General features: G+C 41.8%; 1 protein-coding gene and 1 pseudogene across 1 annotated transcript in view; both read left to right on the top strand.

Annotated features, from left to right (window-relative positions):
• Positions 1-20839, top strand: part of DYM (dymeclin) — a 286329-nt gene that overhangs the window by 166853 nt on the left and 98637 nt on the right. The window contains exon 11 of the mRNA XM_081801268.1: positions 8221-8323. Within this exon, the coding sequence (XP_081657394.1) occupies positions 8221-8323 (103 nt within the window). The remainder of the gene's footprint in view (positions 1-8220; positions 8324-20839) is intronic.
• Positions 13355-18986, top strand: LOC145716745 (splicing factor C9orf78 pseudogene; annotated as a pseudogene).

A 20839-nucleotide genomic window follows, 5' to 3' on the forward strand; every position in this document is an offset into this window, starting at 1 on the left:
AAAAAAAAAAAAATTCAGATTGGAAAAGAACACTTAAAACTGGCTTTATTCACATAAAACATGGTCATATGTTTAAAAAAATCCTAATCTGCAAAAAATTGGAAGAGATGAGTTTAGCAAGGTCAAAGGATACAAAGGTCAGTATATAATAATAATTGTGTTCTGATATTCATGGGACAATCAGAAATCAGAATTTAAAAGCAGTACTGTTTATGGTAGCATAAAAATATGAAATAACTTAGGAAAAAGAATAAAATACATGCAAAATGTGTATACTGAAAACTAAAACATTACTGAAAGAAATTTTAAAAGACCAGTCAAATCACTGTGTTGTGCACCTGCAATTAATATATCACTGTGTGTCAACTGTATTTCAATAAAAAATTTTTTTAATCAAACATTTTTTTAAAAACTAAAGACTTAAGTAAACAGGGTGATCCCATGTTCCTGGATCAGAGACAGTATTGTTAGATCCTGAAATTTATCTGTTCATTTAACACAGTCCCAATCAAAATCCCACCAGGCTCTTTGGTAGAAATTGACAAGTTGATTCTAAAATTTATGTGAATATGCAAAAATCCTAGAATACCCACAAGCAATTTTGACAAAGAAAACTCAAGGAGAACTCACACTACCTGATTTCAAGATGTACTATAAATTACAGCTAATGCAGTCAGGGCAGTGTGGTATTATTGGTATGTAATAGATTTATAGACCAGTGGAATGGAATAGAGTCCAGAAATAGACCCATGCGTATATGGTCAATGAAATTTTGACAAGCCTGTCAAGGTAATTTAAGGGGGAAGGAATTAGTCTTATCAACGAATGGTGCCGCCACAGTGAAATATTCAGATTCAAACAACGAACCCGAGAACATAAACCTTGACTCTTACTTCATGCCGTACATGCATCCAGATGGAGCACAGACCTTAAATAGGAGAGCTAAAACTATAAACCGTATACAACAAATCATGTGAGAAAATCTTTGGGATCTTGGTTAGGCAGAGGTTTCTTAGGACACAACACAAATCTTTCTTTAAAAGTTGATGAATTGGACTTCATCAGATTCTAAAATTTTGCTCTTCAAAAGCACTGTTAAGAAAATGAAAAGACCCCCCACACACACACACACCCACCCCAATGCTGGTCTGGGAGAGAGTATTTGCAAAAAAATACCTGATAAAGGACTTGTATCTAGAATATTATAAAGAACTCTTGCAAACTCAGGAAGAAGAAGGAAAACCGCCCATTGTTTTAATCAGGCAAAGGATTTGAATACGCACTTCACCAAACAAAACTAGGAGCACAGGAACATTCATTAGGGGAATGCAAGTTAAAACCACAGCGGAATCTTCACCCGCACGGGCAGGGCTAACGCTAAACAGACTCTGGCATAGCAAGTGCCAGCCAGAATGTAGGACGGGCGGGCCCCGTTTCTTATGGAGTTAAACAAATAGCACACAACCTAGCAGTTCCACTTCAAGGTATTTATTCAGAGAAATGAAGACATTTGATCACCAAGAAACTTTTGTGAGAATGTTTATAGCAGCTTTATTCATAATGGCTCAGAAGGGGAGACAACCCAAGAATCCTTCAACTAATAAATAGAGAAACAAATTGAAGTTTGTTCATGCAATGGAAGGCTACTTGGCAATAAAAAGGAATGAATTACTGATACACCAAACAACGTGGATGGAACACTAAGTGACAGAAACCAGACACAAAAGAGTCCACATGGTATAATCCCATTTACCTGAAATCTAGAAAGGGCAGAACTGCAGTGACAGGAAACAGCTTGGGGGTTGCCTGGGATCGGGGAGGGCCGTGGTAGAGCAGGGGATTGACTGCAGAGGGGCGCAGGGGACATCCTGTGGGAATGGAAATGTTCTATGTCACGATTATGGTGATGAGTCCCATGAATGCTTCAATTTGTCAAACCTCATCCAATTGTATACCTAAAATTGGTTAATTTTAGTCTATGTTGATGATTGCTCAATAAAGCTGATTAAAAACAAGGTAAGCAGCAGTGTGAGACTATATTGAAGTGTTGGTTGAGGCATGGAGAAGTTAGTGTAGTTCAGAGGGAGGGTGAGCACAGGTTAGAGGGATCCTTCACAGACCAGATGGAATGGGCAGCATGCACTTGGGCTTGAAGGACAAGCAGCATTTAGAGGCACAGAGAGGAGAAAGGAGGAGTTCCTGCATGTAGAAGGAGCCTCTGCCTGCAGAGGAGGAAGTATCAGGCTTGGCGTAAGGAGATTTGGTTTCTGTCCACAGCCCTGCTCTTAATAACTTTAATAATATTTTGTATTTCTCGACATTTTAAAATAGCTCTTTAGGATTTGTCAAGAACTTGTGTTCATTACACTGTGTAACTTTAACCTCAGATGAACTGTCAACTCTGCACCTCAGTTTCCTAACTTCCCATTCTTCTGTGGAGTTGAGGTACTCCTCCTCGTCTCTCTGGTGACCACTGTGATGAGGGAAGGATGGGGGCGTGGAGGGAAGGTGACTACAAGTTGTGAGGGGCGCAAGGCTGTCATGGGGAAGGTCTGCAGTTCTCAGGGAGGGAGCCCCCCCCGCCTCCTCCTAGGAAGTGACCCCTCTGTGTTGCCTCCCCTTCAGGCTCTTTGCTCCACCGCACTACCCACTTTGCCACATCCAGCTTCTCTCTCAACCACGGGGGTTCACTTCAGCCTCCTCCTCCACTCCAAGAAGGGTTTTTGGTAAGGTCCCCGTTGTTTTCTTTCCCTGGGCCAAATTCAGTGACTTTGTTTCTTTTCTTTTTTTTTTTCTTTAATCCTTCTTTACCTTTTGACAGTGATGACCACTCTCCCCTTGAGATTATTCTCTTGTCTTCCAGACGTCTTTCACTTTTTGTTCTTCCACTTCTATTTCTCTAAGTCCCCTTTGCTGTTTCCACTTTTTAGTCTTGGTGTTTCCCAGACTTCTGACTTTATCCTTCTTTTCTTACTTGACACATTATCCTTGGGTGATCCCCTTTACTTGTGTGATGGCAGCTGATGCCAATAACCCTTAAAGTTCTCACCTCCCTCCCAAGCACCAGCTTCGTATTTCTGAACTGCCCACCTGGGTATTTCTTACCATCTCCATCTGGATATTCCTGCGTTATCTCTGGCTTTCGTTGCAGAATCGTTAAGAGCACAGATTCTGGAGCTTGCATGCCTGAATTTGACTCCTGACCCCACCACTTAGTAGCTCTGTGCCTTAAGCAGAGTACTTAACTCCTTTCTGCCTCGATTTCATCCTCCCTAAAAACGAAACACAGGATGGATGAAGACAGTGCAGGTCTCACATGATGATTTTATGAGCAGCGAGCCGTGTGTGTGTCCTAGTAGCTTTTATTTTATATTTATTTATTTATATTTTATGTATGTATGTATGTATGTATTTATTTATTTGACAGAGAGAGGGAACACAAGCAGGTGGAGTGGGAGAGGGAGAAGCAGGCTTCCCGCTGAGCAGGAAGCCCTGTGTGGGGCTCGAACCCAGGACCCTGGGATCATGACCTGAGCCAAAGGCAGACGCTTAACGACTGAGCCACCTAGGTGCCCCTCGGGCCTGTATTTTTCACTTTGCTTCCTAGAGCCCTGGGGTTCTGTGGCAGGGACTGGATGGCCACCACGGGATGAGAGAGCACTGGGGAGAGATCAAGGACACGCCTGAACAAGGGCTGATCACTTCCTGTCCATCCCTTGCCCCATCCTCCCCACCTGAGCACCAAACACAGCAGCTTTGCTTTCATCGCTCCTGTTGTAGCCCTTGCTGTCATAAAACACCTCTGGCTTTCAAGGGGCGCCTGGGTGGCTCAGTCAAGCATCTGGTTCTTGGTTTCAGCTCAGGTCATGATCTCATAGGCTCTGCACTCAGCGGGGAGTCTGCTGGAGAGTCTCTCCCTCTGCCCCTCCTCCCATGCTCTCTCTCAAATAAATAAATAAATCTTAAAAAAACAAACAAACCAACCCTCTGGCTTTCAGGATGAAGTCCAAGGTCTAAGAGAGACACTTCATAAACTATCCCCACTACCAGCCCAACCTTAACACTGTGTTCTGCCACAAATTGGACACTTGATGAACATGTGTGCCATCCTGTTGCCTACACCAACAGTGCTCAGATGTCTCTGTCTTCCCTTGTGCTCTGTTCTCTGCCCAGATGACCTTTGCCTTTGCCTCACTTGCTTGGCTCACTCCTCATTGTTCCTTCAGATTCAGCTCAGGTGTCAGCTCCAGCAATGACTTCCTGTTCCTGTCTTCAGGTGCAGCTGGGCAGCCTCATCTGTGTCCCCCTAGCACTCCTTGTCCATCTCCGTCACTGCACGGACAGTAGAACCTTCTGTGTAGGTTTATCCTCCCTACCAGCCGCACCCTCCAGGAGGGCAGGACAAAGACCGTGCTGCTTTTGCTTGTCACTATATCCCAGGCAGCTTGCACGTTGCCCAGCACATTGTAGGTTCTTGGTAAATATTTGACTTACTGCTTGCCTCAGTAACTTGAGAAGATGAAATGCAAACCTCTTAGCATGTTTTTTTTTTTGATAGGCCCATCCCAGTCTTGCTCGGCTTCCTCTCTTGCCACCCTCACCCCGTGGACTTGCATTGTTCTGGCCGTGGTCTCTCTGAGCCTCTTGGCACACCATTTCCCCTTCTGAGTTACTTACTCTCCCTCCCCCTGTACTTCTCCTCACTAGCAAGCCCCTGACCTTCAAGGCCACAAGATAGATTTCCTCTGACATGTACCTGGCCTTCCTCTGTGCTCCCGCAGTGCACTCTTGAGACCCATGGTGTCCTCCAATTTCAGAATTGCAGGCTTTTTTTTTTCCTTATCACCTTAGATTTCAGCTCCTTGGGAGCAAGGAACATGTCTCTTTTATCATTTTGTTAGACTGATGTTCCATTAGCTTCTTCTCCATATTGAGTCAAGTCCAGGACTTTCGATGTGCCCTAAGTGGTCCCTCCCAGTCTGTCCTCAGACTGTCTCTGTTCTAGCCTCATCTCCTGCCACTGCCTGTGAGCCCTGAACTGCAGCCCTTTCCCACAGCTGGTGGTTTTCTGAGCCTATTTCATGTTGGACTGACCATACAGAGTCTGTCCACGTGCTGCTTTCTTTTCTGAAATGCTGGCTTTTAGCAAGGGCTCTGTTTTCTTCAGGATAGGGTATTCTTTTTATTCCAATTTTTAAAAGGTATGTAATGTTTCAGGCATACATCAAAGAGATAGAGTAATATAGCAATCCCCTGTGTATGTATCCAGCATAACAAAAACAACATTTTATACATAGAACAAGAGAGAGAGAGATTGAGAGAGAGAGCGAGAGCCAAATCCCTTTTTTTCCCTCTCTGATCCCATTTCCTTCCCTTTCTCAGAGAATAATGGCTATCTTAAATGTAGTATTTATCATTTCCATATGTTTTATTATTTCACGTTTTATGTGTAGAAGGTAGGTAATAACGTTTTTGCATTTTTAATACATTATGTAAATAATATTACTTTGGTCACATTCTTCCACAAGAGTCCTTGCTGGTAAAACAATATTGTTTTGGAGATTTACCCATATTGTTGCATGTAGCCTTAGATAACTTTAAATTACTATGTAGTTGTTCATTATAGGACTATCTGACAGTTATATTTACCTATTCTATTGTTTATCAGTGTTTTGATTGTTTTCAGTTTTTCATTGTTAAACCAATTTGTAGTGAACATTCTTGTATAAAAAGAAAAACCTAGTCTTTTTCTAATTCTAAAAGCAAGGACTCTGGCAGTGATATCCTGAGTGAATAGTACACTTGAAAGCCAGTTTCGCTCAGAATTACCCTTTACACGCAAACATCATATACCTTTACCATTTACTCTAATGGAAGTAAGCTAAGGGGGCTAGTACTTCGATTGCAAAGCTTTCACCAGAAGTTACTTTTCTCAGCAATTTACAAGCCATGTCTCCTATACATTTAGGTCATTTTGCCTTAAAAATGTTAAATGTGAGCCAGAATTAGAATGTTTTAAAAAAAGTTGAAAGTTCTATAGCTATAAGACCTGAGGGAAAAGCCTATTAAATTGTCAAAGAATAACAACTTGAAGTAAGTGTGAATGCTGTTTCTCATTCATGATAGGAAACTGGAAGTGGCCTCAAATCAGCTCTTCTCACACCAGCTTTCTTAGGAGCAGCTGGGGGCAGTGACCACAGATCCTTGAGGTGGACCAGTCAACATTTTCGGCCCTTATTATTTTCCGTTATGCCCAACTGGAAGAGCTTACGTTGGAATCGAGGCTCACTTCCTTGTTTTGTCTTCTTCTAACAAGGAAAATGGATTGTTAGTATTCTCTTTGAAAATAAACAAAACTCGCCTTTTTTCTCCAAAAGAAACAATTTCAAGTCCTTTGTGCTTTGATTCCTACAGTTTGATGGAAGGTACCATAGATTATCTCTGCTGTTCTCTGAAGGGACACTCGGGGGACACGGACAGACCCCCAGGTTGCTGGTATTTTGTAAACTCAACAAGGGGCGCTGTCTTTCTTCACTTGCCCCCCTTCTTCTGACTAACACCAGGATGTGCACTTCTTCCAGGCATATTTAGTGCTTTCCCTTTTTGTTTGGGCATCAGGTCATGCCTCTGAGACTTGCCATGCCCTGTGCTAGAGCTGACACCGTCAAAGTTCCTTCGGTCTCAGAAAAACTCCTGAAATTCCCTTTATTCCTGAAAGGTACCGCTAACAAACTAAAAGAATCTTAGTAAATTTTTCCTTTATGCATTTCCATGTGAATACGCTTTGTACCCTATCCCAACAAATTTTTGCCTTTTCATCATTTACAAAATAATTTGTATATTTGAAACGTATACTGCTAATACAGTTCACTATTCTATTCCGTTATTATTTTACTCAGCAATTTTACTTCAAGGAATTTATCCTGTACGTAGTCTCACCTCAGTATGCTAAAAAATTATATACAAGGGTGTTCATCACAGTGCTGTTTATAAAAAAATAAACCTGGAAATGTTAAAATGATTGATTAATAATGGACTAAATATAAATAAATTATGGTATATCCATATGCTTAGATACCCATTACTGGCACTCAACATTTATTGAATGGATCAAGGAATATTTTATTCAATGAAAGAAGTGTGAAGTACAGAACAGTACATATTTGATGGAATAAAAAAGATGGATATGTATGTACAGTATTCATTGATACACAGGGCTTGCTGCCTTTAACATTTCTGGGATCACAGACAATAAGCTGCCGGTACATAGTAGCTGCCTGTGCATCATGGCAATGGGTGCGAGCACGAAGTGTGAGGTTCACTTTTAACCTTAGAAGGTAAAACAAAAGAAAACTAAACCTCAAGTGGAGAAGACCCTTGGGCAGGTTTCTGGGCCTTCCTCTTGTAGTTCTCCCCAGTGGAATAATCTGCCTGCAAATTCCACCTGCCACGCAGCCCCAAACCCTGACCCCTTTGTGTTTTCAGCTCACCACGATGCTGCTGTGTACTGCTTGGGTCCCAGCATTCTGCCGCACAGTTTGGAATGTTTCCCTAGGCAGGTACTCCCTTCTTCTAGGGATCCCAATCCTGCACTGCAGATGTTGTACACCATCCCCCCAAAAAAAGTCATTTCATATATTTTGTCCAGTTTTTAAGGTGTTAATAGCAGGAAGGTTATTTGGTACCAGTTAGTCCATCACGACCAGAAGTGGAAATCTTATAATACATATATTTAAAGTCATTCTTTTTGAGACGTAAGATAAAGCTGTGATAAAAAGTGATTGACTATATTATACTAGAGAAATAATTTAATCCAGCACACTTAGTTGAAAGATGAGGAAATTAAGATACAAGTCCAAGTGACTAGTAATAGATTGCACTCAGAGTTCCTCGTGAAGTCTGCATATCTCAGTCTGTCTGAATCTCTGTCCACTGTTCTTTCCACAATAGTGGAAAATTCTCCTATGTTTAAAATAGAATTTTAAGCTGTCAAACTTATTTTTTATTCTTTTGAATCCTTATAATTTAAACACTCTCCTCACTTCATTTTGTTGTTATATCGATAGTATTATTAAACCTGCTGTTAACACAGGCGTGAAGAAAAAAATCATTACATGTATATTTTAGAATAATTGACATTCTGCAGAACTCTATAATACTGTATAAAACCTAGGAAAGGAAACACTTAGTTCTTTCTTTTTTTGTTTTTGTTTTTTTCAGTTTGTTTTCCTTGCTGTCTAAAAAACACAACAAAGTTCTGGAACAAGCCACACAGTCCTTGAGAGGTTCACTGAGTTCCAATGATGTTCCTCTACCAGATTACGTAAGTAGTTACCTTACTTTGTCAGTAATAAGTTTTCCTTTCATTGTTAGGTTTGTAAGTAACAATCTCTGTTCTCAAGATGTGACTGTGATCTTGGTGCCTCTCATATGCAGATAAAGGAGTGCTATCTCAAATCAAGGGAAAAACTTGTAAATGATTATTAACAAGTGGCTAGAGAAAGTCAACCCTAAGCTAGTGACTGTTAATAATTAGGACTCTTCTTACCTCAGGCAAGAAACCCACTCAAACTAATTACACAGAAGCAAAAGAAGCGGTCTTACAGAAAATATGCAGAGGTTTCTCACTGATCTCAAGGGGCAGAGGTACAGAGGCTGGATTTCACAGAGAACCAGAACCTGAAATTGAAAAAGCCTTTGGATTCAAGAATATCTTGTCTTTCTGAGGCTGTTTAATTTCTAGACTCTGCTTCCTTTTGCTTCCGTTTTACTCTTGAGCTATTCCCTATTGGCCAGATTTCTCTTTTTGCTGACTTGGACCTAAAATAGTCACTCCAGCCTTCCTCCCTCCCTGTGAGTGTCGTGTCTTTAGCCACCTGACCAGAGTCTTGAAGTCCCAATTCTCCGTTCCTGGGAGAGAGATCTAATTGGCTCTGCTCAGCTCTGGTCCTGTGAGCCGTGGTCAGTGGAGGACAGCACTTGTGTGTTGCCTTGGTTTCATCCACTTTAAAGATGAAGAGCCTGTTCTCACCTAACCTCCGAGAATGACGGCATGGGAGAATGGGAGCGGCACAGGGATGAGCATTATAGAATAACAGGAAGGAGAATATTAGGAATGCCTGTAGGGCAGTGCCACTATCCGTGACATTCCTTATATTTTGGAACATGGCTTAGATGAGGATGCTAAAAATTATCTTGTCATAGACCACAGAAGTAGTCCATCGAGTTCTAATAAGGACAACAACTCTCAGTGGGTTGATACTTAGAAACTTCATGAGAGAATTTTTAAGTTCAGAGTTTGAAGTGGTTGATGCATACCAGACAGCCGGCGAGTTGTTTTGTTTCCTGTGGTTTGTTTCATTTCTAAATGGCTGTGCTGATACGAGACTGTGGGAACAGCCCCCAGTCCGGATAGCAGTCGCTGATAAACAGAGATAGCTGGGTGCAGCCACAACCCGACTCGTGCTATTTTTCTTCTCTTTTATTTATTTTGTGTATGTGTGCAATGTGATGATCTGTCATTCCCATTAAGGTATTAAGTTTGTAATTCCATAGTACTTCTCTTTTACAAAAAGAAAAAAAAAAGTATCTTTTATGATTTTCCTGCTAATTGGATATTCTCAACGTTTTAAAAAAAATAGCATAATAGCTCACTTCTATCTGAGCCATAACTTGTTATAAGAACAATATTTCTTCCTAATCACTCCTTGGAAGCCTCAGTTGGGGCCTCTGAGTGGCCGTGGGGATTGCGTTTATTAAGAACTTGAATGCAGGGACGCCTGGGGGACTCAGTCAGTTAAGTGTCCAAATCTTGATTTTGGCTCAGGTCATGATCTCAGGATTGTGAGACTGAGCCCTGCATCCAGCTCTGTGTTGGGGCTGGAGCCTGCTTAAGATTCTCTCTCCCTCTACCCCTCCCTCTATAAAAAAAATAAATAAATAAGAAAAAAAAAAAAACTTGAATTCCTCTATAAATGTTTTATTTTTATACAGTTACCATTTGCTTACACAGCACTCCTATGTCATTTCTTCCACAAAAATGTGTCGAATGTATTTAGTGTTGAGGTTGTGCTAGCAGCATTCTCCTGTAATCAGAGACCAGAAAATCACTATGTCTTTGAGAAAATGGATCATATTTAATGGTATTTGCCAATCATGAAAGGACAGGTTGAACTCCTAACAGACATACCAATTCTATTGAATCTGACAGTTTTTAGAGTTGCTGACTTGTTCTTGCATGAAATTTTCACTAAGTAAAAATGAATTTCTTAAGGTATCTGCTTCATAGAAATACAGGGAAAATTCCGCTTAGAATCTGTCCTTGACAGTCCTTATTTTACCATTTGTGTGTGTGAGACTTTCCAAATCACAATGTACTCCAGATGGGTTTATGAACTTCAGTTTTCCTGCCTTTCCTCAGAGTTCATTGCAGAGGGTGGGTCACCCCTATTCAGTAGTAATGACGGCAGCAGGGTCCCCCCTGCCCCTCGGCTGCACGGTGACCAGAGAACGCCACAGCAACCTTAAGTCAGCACTGCAGTGTGTTCTTTGATAGTAACTGAGTGTGTTCGCTTGGCATTCCCACTGTGCAAAACACTATGAGTGATCTGCATACTTGAAACCATGTTCTCACTGTCATTCTCTTTTAAATTGGTCATTAACTGGGAAAACAAAAGGTTTCTCCTTTTTTCCCTCCCTGGAAATATTAATTAAATGTCTCTGCCAACAGCCACATAAAACTCTGTGTCCTGCACTCATGCTGTAGACCACGTGTTTGTAAAAGGTGGAAAAGGCAAGTGGGTCCCTGTTAGCATAATGGCTCCCTTCTATCCAAGCCGTGGCCGTGCTTTCACACCAGAATTGAGCGAGTTCGAATAAGCGCTCAAAAGTAGGAATGTGTTCTCCTTCTCTCTGTAATAAATAAGAGTACTTTCAGTCTGCCTAGAGGTTTCTGAGTTTATTAAGAAAACGTTTATTCTCGTTATACTGTATAATTAACAAGTCCGCTGAATAACAACATAGGAAACAAATAGCAAGTTATAAAAACATGAGTGTTCATACTTCAGTACAACCTTGTTTGTCGGAACGGCTCAGGGGAGACCTGAAGCCTTCCACCAAGTTCTAGATAATGAGGAGACTGCCCTGGCTGCTGAAGAGGAAATAAAATAAAAATTGCACTCAAGTCCTCTTTGGGGAGAGAGAATGCTGAGTACAGAGAGGGAGAGCTGGTTCTGCAGCCTCTCTCCAGGGGCAGTGAAGACGGCTGGGAAAGCGTGTGCGGTTCAGCTGGCCACGTGGCTGGGCTTTGCTGTCTTTAGGGTTTCCTAAAAGTGAATTCAGTGACTAAAGGGACAGGGGAGAATTGTTAAAGGAGAATCTTTCAACTTTTTTTTTTTTTTTAAATAAAACCACTTGGGTCATGTATGACAGACCCGAATATATAAGGTGAAACAAAGATAACAAATGAATTATAGTTGCTTTTTAAACTATAACTGTGGTTTTTAAATTATGAATATTGTTACAGTGTCCTATAAGCTTTTCCCCCCTAATTTCTGACAGTCATTTTAGCAACTATTTAGGATAAGAAGAATCTAACTCTTATTCTAGGTAGAACCATAAGGAACCAGATTATATTGTCCTTTGATCATCAACCAACATGGGAACCTTTCTGTAGGACTGACTCTGCCATCTAATTTTAAACAGTAATTGCAAGGTTATAAGCCAAAAGGACCCAGCCAAAAAGATTAAGGAGACAGAATCAGAAAAATCAGCTGAAGTATAAATAGCAGCTAAGAGTTTATCATTGAATGCTAAGCAAGTATAATGTTACTAACCAACACACACGCACACACACATTCCAGTAGTTCTCAGGGTTCTCATTTTTACTTTCCTTTACCCATGGCTGTACAGTAGAGTTGTCCTCATGATGAGTGATCATTTCACTGGCCGCTCACAGAATGTGTACTTCTGTATCTTTGTGTTTTATTTTATTTTATTTTTTTAAAGATTTATTTATTTGAGAGAGAGAGAATGAGAGACAGAGAGCACGAGAGGGAGGAGGGTCAGAGGGAGAAGCAGACTCCCTGCCGAGCAGGGAGCCCGATGCGGGACTCGATCCCGGGACTCCAGGGTCATGACCTGAGCCGAAGGCAGTTGCTTAACCACCTGAGCCACCCAGGCGCCCTGTATTCTTGTGTTTTAAATAATTCTTAGTCTTGGGATGCCTGGGTGGCTCAGTTGTTAAGCGTCTGCCTTTGGCTCAGGTCATGATCCCAGGGTCCTGGGATTGAGCCCCACATCGGGCTCCCTGCTCAGCAGGAAGCCTGCTTCTCCTTCTCCCACTCCCCCTACTTGTGTTCCCTCTCTCACTGTGTCTCTCTCTCTGTCAAATAAATAAATAAAATCTTTAAAAAAAATAAATTATTCTTAGTTTTAATTTATAATATGATAAATATCAATACATATAATCTACATAAAAATAGTTTTTTGAGGGACACCTGGGTGGCTCATTTGGTTGGGCGGCTGTCTTCAGCTCAGTTTATAATCCCAGGGTCCTGGGATCGAGCCCTGCGTCCGTCGGGCTCCCTGCTTGGCGGGGAGCCTGCTTCTCCCTCTCCCTCTGTCTGCTGCTCTGCCTGCTTGTGTTCTCTCTCTCTCTGTCAAATAAATAAAATCTTAAAAAAAAATAGTTTTTTGAGAGCATCAGAGATTTCTAAGAATATAAAACATCTTGAGATCAGAATACTTCAGAACCAGTGGAATATATGATCTCTTACACACACACACACACACACAGGCACACTCACACAGACATGCACACATGCACACACACGCAGAAGGAACAAGTAAATATCTGCTGTTTTATATCCTGTAATTGTTTCATCTGTGATATTCTTTTCTCCCGGTGGGATTGAGTGCACTTTGAAGGCATGAGTCTTTTGTATCTTAGGCTGAAAAAAGTAAGCTAAATGTTAACCAATTAATTGATGAGGATGAAGCTCCATCTCCACACATTTGCATGCTCTTGGAGGCATCCAAAATTTCAAAGGAGTTTCAGATCTAAATTTTATCTGTATGACATTTAATTTGAATGGTTTGGTTGTTTCGTTAGTCAAAAATGATTAGTTTCTAACATGTAGTGGACATGTGTAATTTTTTTTTAAAGATTTTATTTATTTATTTGACACAGAGAGAGACACAGCAAGAGGGGTGTGGGAGAGGGAGAAGCAGGCTTCCCACTGAGCAGGGACCCCGACGCGGGGCTCGATCCCAGGACCCTGGGATCACGACCTGAGCTGAAAGCAGACGCTTAACAACTGAGCCACCCAGGCGCCCCAATGTGTGTAATTTTTAAGCTAAATTATATATTTTCTCATTAATTTGTGCATGATCTTTATGTCAGAATTGATTCTTTTCTGGGGCACCTGGCTGGCTCAGTCAGTGTGACTCTTGATCTCGAGGTCATGAGTTTGAGCCCCATAGTGGGTGTAGAGATTACTTAAAAAATAAAATGTTAAGGCGCCAGAAGCAGCCCCGGCCACTGTACAGGGACCCGGCGGCCGGACCGCGGGGCCAGCGCGACCATGCCGGTCACCGGCAAGAGTTTCTGCCAGCGCCCAGCCAACTCAGAGTTGGAGGAAGATGAGCAGGAATCAGAGGAGGTTCGATTAAAACTAGAAGAGACCCGCGAGGTGCAAAACTTGAGGAAGAGGCCCAACGGGGTGAGTGCTGTGGCCCTGCTGGTGGGAGAGAAGGTACAAGAAGAGACCACCCTAGGGGATGATCTCCTTCAGATGAAGACAGGGCAGTGTGGTGGACATGAAGAAACTGAAGGAAAGAGGCAAAAATAAGATCAGCGAAGAGGAAAACCTCCACCTGCAGACATCATTTTCTGCAGAAACCAACCGAAGGGATGAGGATGCTGACATGATGAAGTACATTGAGACAGAGCTGAAGAAGAGGAAAGGGATTGTAGAACACGAGGAACAGAAAGTCAAGCCGAAGAATGCAGAGGACTGTCTTTACGAACTTCCTGAAAACATCCGTGTTTCCTCAGCAAAGAAGACTGAAGAGATGCTTTCCAACCAGATGCTGAGCGGCATCCCCGAGGTGGACCTAGGCATCGATGCTAAAATAAAAAATATCATTTCCATGGAGGATGCCAAGGCCCGTCTCCTGGCAGAGCAGCAGAACAAGAGGAAAAACAGTGAGACATCTTTCGTGCCCATGAACATGGCCGTGAATTACGTGCAGCACAACTGATTTTATCACAAGGAGCTCAATGCCCCCATACAGAGAAACAAAAAAGAGCCCAAAGCCCGACCCTTAAGAGTGGGTGACATGGAGAAGCCAGAGCCTGAGCGATCCCCTTCTAACCGCAAGCGTCCTGCTAACGAGAAGGCCACCGACAACTATCACTATGAAAAGTTCAAGAAGATGAACAGACGGTACTAAGGGTGGCGGAAGGGAGAAGTGCAGAATGGGATGTAAATAGCGCTGTCCCTTCCATACCCCTCCCCCAACCCCAACAAAACGCTTCCTGGACAGAAGTTTGCTTATTTGCTAGCAGACCATTCCAAAAACAGACTCTGTTAGCCCTGCTGCTTACCTGCTGGATTTTTCAGGCACCGCATTTTTAACCTTTTGAAACAAAACAATGTGTAGTTTCCCTATTTGAGGGCAAACTCTATTCTTGTGAGCATTATTAAATCTTGTTTGTAAATATGTTGACTTTCTCTTAATATTGGCCCCAGGGCAGGAGGAAATAGCTGTGTTCAGAGTGAGATGAAACCCTTTAGAATGTGCTGTTAATTATTAATATATGCAATCGTGTGTTCTACATTCAAATACCTGGAGTTCAGAAATGCATCCTGCACTGTTTATGCTGGATCCAGCTGACAGCAGAAAAATCTAGGGTGGAATCAAAGGGACACTGGCATTTTCTGACTTTTACAAAGTTACCTATTTCTTTTCAGTAAGAAAGAAAAAGTTTCTATCATTTTCAGCACTTAAGTATTAAATATGAAACAAATCCAAAAAAATAAATAAATAAGTCAAATGTTAAAATTGCTTCTTTCCTATTCAAAGGGTAGTTGTTGTATTCTTTCTTTTAGTTCAGTACACATAAAACAGGTTGTTCAGGGGCGCCTGGGTGGCTCAGTCATTAAGTGTCTGCCTTCGGCTCAGGTCATGATCCCAGGGTCCTGGGATCGAGCCCCCGCATCGGGCTCCCTGTTCGGCGGGAAGCCTGCTACTCCCTCTCCTGCTCCCCCTGCTTGTGTTGCCTCTCTCACTATGTCTCTATCTGTCAAATAAATAAAATCTTAAAAAAAAAAAAAAAAACAGGTTGTTTAGCCTCTATTTGATCTAATAACTTGCGATCTTAAATTTTAACTTCCTAAAGAGCAAACTCCATGTATTTGAAATTTGTTTTGATCAAGTCTTGATTGCTTATCATTCTGCATGGAATCCTGAAATATTGCTAACCCTGGAGTATGTCATTTGACTTACCTTTTGAACCAATAACTCTTAAGATCTATTTATTTATTTTGGAGAGAGAGAGCACACGAACGAGCGAATGGGGGGGAGGGCTAGAGGAAGAGGGAGAGAGAGAGAATCCCAAGCAGACTCCCCGCTGAGTGCAGAGCCCTACACAGGGCTTGATCCCACAACCCTGAGCTCATGACCTGAGCTGAAATCAAGAGTCTGATGCTTAACTGACTGAGCCACCCAGGTGCCCCTGAGCCAATAACTCTTATTCATAGTCTTTTGGCTCTTGTTTATATTTGCTTTTAGACATTTCATTTCTTCAGAAATATGTAACAAGGTATTCTGAACTGATTCCACATAACAAGAAAACTTAAATTCAGGGATTTTTCTATTTTTCTCCCATGTATCTTAGGTCATTATATTTTTACGATTCCTTGTTAGTATTTACTCTTTAACTCAAATCTCAAATTCATTTGACCGAAAGAGTTTCTAGGTAATCTTGAAAAATATCTTCAGCTGTTTGTTTTATACATTTGTGCCTTTACTGAGATAATGTTAAAATACTTCCTTTCACATACACAGTCATAAATACACATACATACTACATAATACTTGCATTTCGTAGTGTTGGTTCTGGATGAGACTGTCACTTGCAGATTTTCCTGTGGGATATAGAGGCTGGGATAGAGAATTTAACATTGCTAGAACATGAGAATGGTTATCTGTAATGAGCTGCCATATCCAAGGGCTTGGAAACGATGGAATTTGCCATTGTTAAAACTGTTCCTTTTAGATGTTGTTACTTTTGAAGGAATTACTTTTGGATGTTTATTCCGGTGATAGTGACATTAATCAGGATGTTGCTAAAACTTCTGTTTTGGAATTACTTTAGCATGGTGAGAGGTAAAAATGAAGGTGGCCTAGCTCCTGTACACAGCGATTCTCAGTGGCTAGTTAAATACAGTTCCGTATGTTGAATTTTATAAGAGGGTTGTAACCAAACTTGTGGGTTGTCAGAAGAGGGAGAGAACAATTTGGGGGAAGTAGGGAAGGAATGGTGCCAGGTTTCATGGAAAGGAGTTGCAATTCGAGCCAGGTAGTATTTTGAAAGGAGAGATTGAGGTGGGAAAACAGTCCAGGGTTATGCTTCTTGAATAAGGGCATAGAGGTAAAAACCGCACATCATTGCCCTTGGGTTTCTCGCGTTCAGCACAATGTCTGGCATGTAACAGGTGCTTACACCATACACAAAAATTAACTCAGAGTGGACCATAGCCCTTAAATAGAAGAGCAAATACTGTACAATACTTAGAAGAAAATATAGGAGTAAATCTTTGGCAACAAAATAAAGACAGACAAATTAGACTTCATCAAAATTTAAAACTCTTGGGCTTCAAAGGCCACCATCAAGAAAGTGAAAGGAAAGCCCACAGGATGGGAGAAAATATTTGCAAATCTTATAGCCGATAAGGGACTACTTAGTATTTAGAATATGTAAAGAATTCTTAACAGCTCAGTCACAAAAAAGACAAATAGTCCAGTTCTTAAAAAAGGGGTGAATGTCGTGTAACCTGGTTCTGTAGCTTATGTATCTTACATAGCTGTCCGGCCTCGGGCAGGTCGTTTTGCCTCTCCAGGCCTCAATTGTCTCATCTGCAAAACGGGAGTGACAGTAGAACCTACTACCCAGGGTTGTTGTCAGGATTAAATGAATGAGTCCAGGTAGGATCCTTGGCACACAGCAGGTGTTTAGTAAGTTTTAGCTACTACAGTTATGCTGTGCAGTTCGTGTTTGGGAGAGAGATTCTGGGACAACAGGAGTCAGTTCAGAAGATGGAGATGTCTCCGTGCCCTTGGGTGACGGGGAAAACTTCCTGCAGGAGAGGTATGACATCAGGTGAAGGGGGAGAGATAACGGGAGCCACCAGGAACTGACCATAGTTGAGCAGTGACATCAGGAAGAATCTTTAATCTGTCTGGGAACACCTCAGTAGTTATTTGGCACCAAAGGATGAATCTCAACTCTGAAGGGGGGGCCCTCACTTTTCAGCATGCTCCCTGATCTTAGAAATATACCAGGGCTGAGGGTGTCCGAGAGCCCCTGAGATGAACCAACCCAGAGTGACCACCAAGAGCAAAGGAGTGGCTCATGTTGGCATTTTTCTAGTTGGTCAGCCAGTTTTCCTGACTGCCAGACATCCCACTAGGCCTTGGGTGAGGCAGTGATTGGGATGCTCACCAATCCCATCTCCTCTGCCTGATTACACAGCTAAGCACTATTTTCCGTCATGCTCGCATCTGGCAAGGTGCAGGAGCATCAGACTAGCTCTATCCGCTGGGATATAGGTGGAAGTGATGTCACCACCCCCACCCCCGTGCCATCTTCCACATCTCTCTCATCGCGTGCTAGCTGGATGCAGGAAATCTGGTGTGAGACTCCAGGGTCCCACAGTATGGCAGTGCATGGGCCTCTGAATCCTCTCAATGAAAGCCAGCTGGGTACCCTGTTGGACTGTGGTGCAAGAGAGCAGTAAAGCTTTTACTACATTAAAAAAGAAAATGGGCAAAGGATCAGAATAGACATTTCTCCAAAGCAGACAATACAAGTGACCAGTAAGCACATCGAAAGATGCTCAACATCATGGTCAGGAAGTGCAAATTTCAGCCGCAGTGAAGTTTACACCACCAAGATGACTGTCATCAAAAGGCAGAAAATCACAAGTGTTGGTGAGAGGGTGCAGAAATTAGTATTCTCATTCAGCCCATGGTAAAAATGTAAAATTGTGCAGCTGTTTTGGAAAACAACCTGCAGTCCCTCAAAAAGCTAAAGGTGAAATAACCATATGACCAGCATATGGTAATACTCCCAAAGAATTGAGAACAGAAGTCCATGTAAAATGTGACTATTCATAGCACCTTTATTCCTAATAGCCAAAAAACGGTGACAGTCCAAATGTCCATCAACTAAATGGGCAAATCCAAGGTGGCTATCCATACAGTGGAATATTATTGAACAATAAAAGGGGATGAAGTAATGATACGAGCTTCAACATGGATGAGCCTTGAAAACGTTATACTAAGTTAAAGAAGCCAGTAACAAAAGGCTGCATGTCATTTATATGAAATGTCCAGAGTAGGCACATCTTACAGAGACAGATCGCAGATGGGTTGGACTGGGGGCGTGAAACGGAATGAGGAGTGACTGCTGACGAGTACAGGTTTCTTTTGCGGATGATGAAGACGCTTTAAAACTAGGTAGCGGTGATGTTGCACAACTCTCTGAATATACTAACACCATTGAATTGTACACTTTAAATCAGTGAAATATATGTTGTGTGAATTTTATCTTGATGAAGCCATTTTAAAAAAAGTAGTGCTTAGGGCGCCTGGGTGGCTCAGATGGTTAAGCGTCTGCCTTCGGCTCGGGTCATGATCCCAGGGTCCTGGGATCGAGTCCCGCATCGGGCTCCCTGCTCAGCGGGAAGCCTGCTTCTCCCTCTGCTCTCTCTCTCTCTCTCTGTGTCTCTCATGAATAAATAAATAAAATCTTTAAAAAAAAAAAAGGCAGTGCTTGGAGCACTAGGAGAAAAGAACTATTTGTTGAATATTAGTAATAGATAGATACCAGCTTGGCTGGCAATGTGGCATGAGGATGAATGTATGAGAATAAAGTTCATACTTTGAAATAGTTAATATTTTCGAGGAGAGAAAATGTTTCTTGAGCAGTGATTTGACTAAAGCCTCTAGCAAGTGAGCAAGTTTCTCCCTTTAAGAGAAACTCTTAAAGTCAGTTAGATATGCAACTGCATAAAGGTGTGTATTTTTCAGCCTGGCTTATGAACAAAAAAGTACAAAACAAGCAAAATACCCATCAATAGGGGACTGATTAGATAAAGTATAAATTCATCCAGTCCACTATTCTGCAGCCATTTTTTATAAAAAGTGAATTCAAGCCATATGGGCTTATATGAACTATAACACTTAAATCACTAAAAAAAAAAAAAAAAAACAGAAAACTTTATAGTATATAGGTTATACATACATGTATGTTTAAAAATAGGCATTTAGTTATCCTGGAAAAATGCATAGGAAACTAGTAAATAGTTACCTGTGGGGAGTCAAACTGAAGGCCCTCAGGGGAAGAGAACTTATACTTTTTACCTTATACTTTTCTTTACAGGTCCAGATCTTGGAATTTTTGCCAAGGACACCCATAACTTACTTTTCCTTTCCTTCCCTCCTTCCTCCTTTCTTTTCTTCCTTTACTAATTTTTTTAAAAATTTATTTATTTGAGAAAGAGTGAGTGGGGTTGGGGAGGAGGGGCAGAGGGAGAGAGAGAAACCCAAGCAGACTCCCTGATGAGCACGGAGCCTGACATGCAGCTGGATCTCACAACCCTGAGATCATATGACCTGAGCCAAAATCAAGAATCGGCTGCTTAACGGACTAAGCCACCCAGGTGCCCCCTTCCTTTACTATTTTCAGATAACTTTAGACTTACAGAAGAGATCTAAGAAATTTCCATATACTCTTCCCCCAGCTTTCCCTTTTGTCAGTATCTTACATAACCACAGACCATTGATCAAAACTAGGAAATTAACCTTGGTACCATACTACTGACTAAAATACAAATCTCATGCACAGTTTCCAGTTTTATCCCTAATGCCCTTATTCTTTGCTAGGATTCAGGCCAGAATCACACACTGCATTTTGCTGTCCTGTCTCCTGAGTCTTTCCTTGTCTTTCACGACCTTAACATTTGTGAAGAGTATTGCTTATTTTGTAGAATGTCCCTTGATTTGGATTTGTCTGGCATTTTGTCCTGATTAGATGGACGTTCTGAATTGCTGAGCAGGGAACCGCAGAGGTGACTTGCCCTTCTCAGTGCATCATGTCAGGGAACACATGACGTCAGTGTGTGTTACTGGTGGTGTTTACATAAACGTTTTCCTTGACCACTTCACCAGGGTGATGTCTGCTAAGATTCTTTACTATAAACTTGCTAATTTTCCCTTTGTAATTACTGTATGTTTGGGGGAGATTTTTTTTTTTTTTAAAGATTTTATTTATTTATTTGAGAGAGAGAGAAAGCATGAGGTGGGGAGGGTCAGAGGGAGAAGCAGACTCCTCGCTGAGCAAGGAGCCCGATGCGGGACTCGATCCCGGGACTCCAGGATCATGACCTGAGCCGAAGGCAGTCACTTAACCAACTGAGCCACCCAGGCGCCCTGGGGGAGATATTTTGAGACTATGCCAGTATCCTGTTTCTGCTTAAACATTTTCCCACAAATTTTGCCTCCATTGATCTTGTCCTCATTATATATTACTGATTTATTTGTGATTTTCTAT

This window comes from Leptonychotes weddellii, chromosome 13 (genome assembly GCF_054177405.1).
Source record: "Leptonychotes weddellii isolate Sample4059 chromosome 13, ASM5417740v2, whole genome shotgun sequence".
Lineage (NCBI taxonomy): Eukaryota > Metazoa > Chordata > Mammalia > Carnivora > Phocidae > Leptonychotes > Leptonychotes weddellii.